This window comes from Charadrius vociferus, unplaced genomic scaffold (genome assembly GCF_000708025.1).
Source record: "Charadrius vociferus isolate BGI_N301 unplaced genomic scaffold, ASM70802v2 scaffold1020, whole genome shotgun sequence".
NCBI classification, from domain to species: domain Eukaryota; kingdom Metazoa; phylum Chordata; class Aves; order Charadriiformes; family Charadriidae; genus Charadrius; species Charadrius vociferus.
The window spans coordinates 530,001-531,244 of NW_009646502.1; the positions used below are offsets into that span (position 1 = coordinate 530,001).

The 1,244-nt window shown below is 64.3% G+C and overlaps 1 protein-coding gene across 1 annotated transcript in view; it reads left to right on the forward strand.

The window, feature by feature from the left end:
* The first annotated feature begins 1,003 nt into the window (after positions 1-1,003).
* Positions 1,004-1,244, forward strand: part of DES (desmin) — a 5,762-nt gene continuing 5,521 nt past the window's right edge. The window contains exon 1 of the mRNA XM_009884144.1: positions 1,004-1,199. Coding sequence (XP_009882446.1) covers positions 1,004-1,199 — 196 coding nt within the window. The remainder of the gene's footprint in view (positions 1,200-1,244) is intronic.

Consider the following 1,244-nt stretch of genomic DNA (forward strand, 5'->3'; position numbering starts at 1 on the left):
GGGGGGAGCTGGGGAGGAGGGGGGTGATGCCCAGGCAAGGGGTGACCCCCCGAGGGGTTCCCCCGGCACAGCCCCCCTCCCTCAGGATGTCCTGTTTAGCTGGCACGGGTTTGTGCAAGGCCCTGGGGGTCCCTGTCCTGGCCCACCGTCTGTCCAGGAGGTGGGAAGCTGTGGTGGTGGTGATGGGGTGAACTGGGGTATTCCCCATTCTGGGAAGATTTGGGGAGCTGGGCTGGGGTTTCTGCTCCCCAAAGTACCGCCGAGCTAAGGGAGAGGCTGAGGAGACACGGCAGAGCCTGCAGTGCTCTGGGATGACCTGGGGACCTTGTCCTGCTCTCGGGGTGATGGGGACCAGAGAGGGTCTGGGGCTGCTCCCGGCATTGTCCTCGTCCAGCAGTGGGCTCCACACCCCTGGAGCAAGATGGGTTAACAGGGTGCCTCCCCCGGCTATAAATACCACATATGTCCCACGCGTATGAGCTTGGGAGGCTATTTTGGTTGGGTGCCTGCTGCTTTGGGAATGTGTCGGAGCGAGGACCTGGGGGGGTGACGTCACCGTCACCAGGACCGCTCTGGACCCAGCACCTGCTCGGGGTCACTCAGCAGCACCCTGAAAGTGCCCAGCCCCGGGCTGGCACTCAGCCCCCCCATATCAGAAAAGGGGGTTTGGGTGGTGGGTCAGCACAAGTACACTCAGAACAGGGGTCCCCCCCATATCACCCCTTCCCCAGGGCCCTCCCTTGCCCCTTTTCGGGGGGGAGGGGGCAGCTGGAATCTGACCCCACATGGAGAGCTGAGCCTGGTGCTCTTGCTGTGGAGTGGGTCAGGGCATCATCAGGGACATTTTTGGGGTGCTCAAGGCCAACTTGGGGACCGTGGCCACAGGATCTGGCTCAAGGGGTTCAAGTGATGGTGGGAATGTCTGAGTCCCCTTCTTTCCCCCTCAGTATCAGCCCAGGCCGTCTGTCTGTCCAGGCCCCACTGTGGGTCGCACTGCGCCCTGATGGGGGTCTGGGCAGCGCTGGGGGGCTTCTCCACCAGCATGCCCCCCTTCCTCCCCTCACACCCCCATGGATGCAGCATCACAGAGGAGGCCGGGGGGGATGCTGATACACCGGTGGAGTCTGGGGGTGTCGGGGGGTCCACGATCATCGTCATCATCATCTGCTGGGGGGTCCATGGCCTGGTGGTGTGGGCAGGTGAGGGGCAGTGGGCGGTGGCCGGCGTCCGTCCGTCCATCCCCC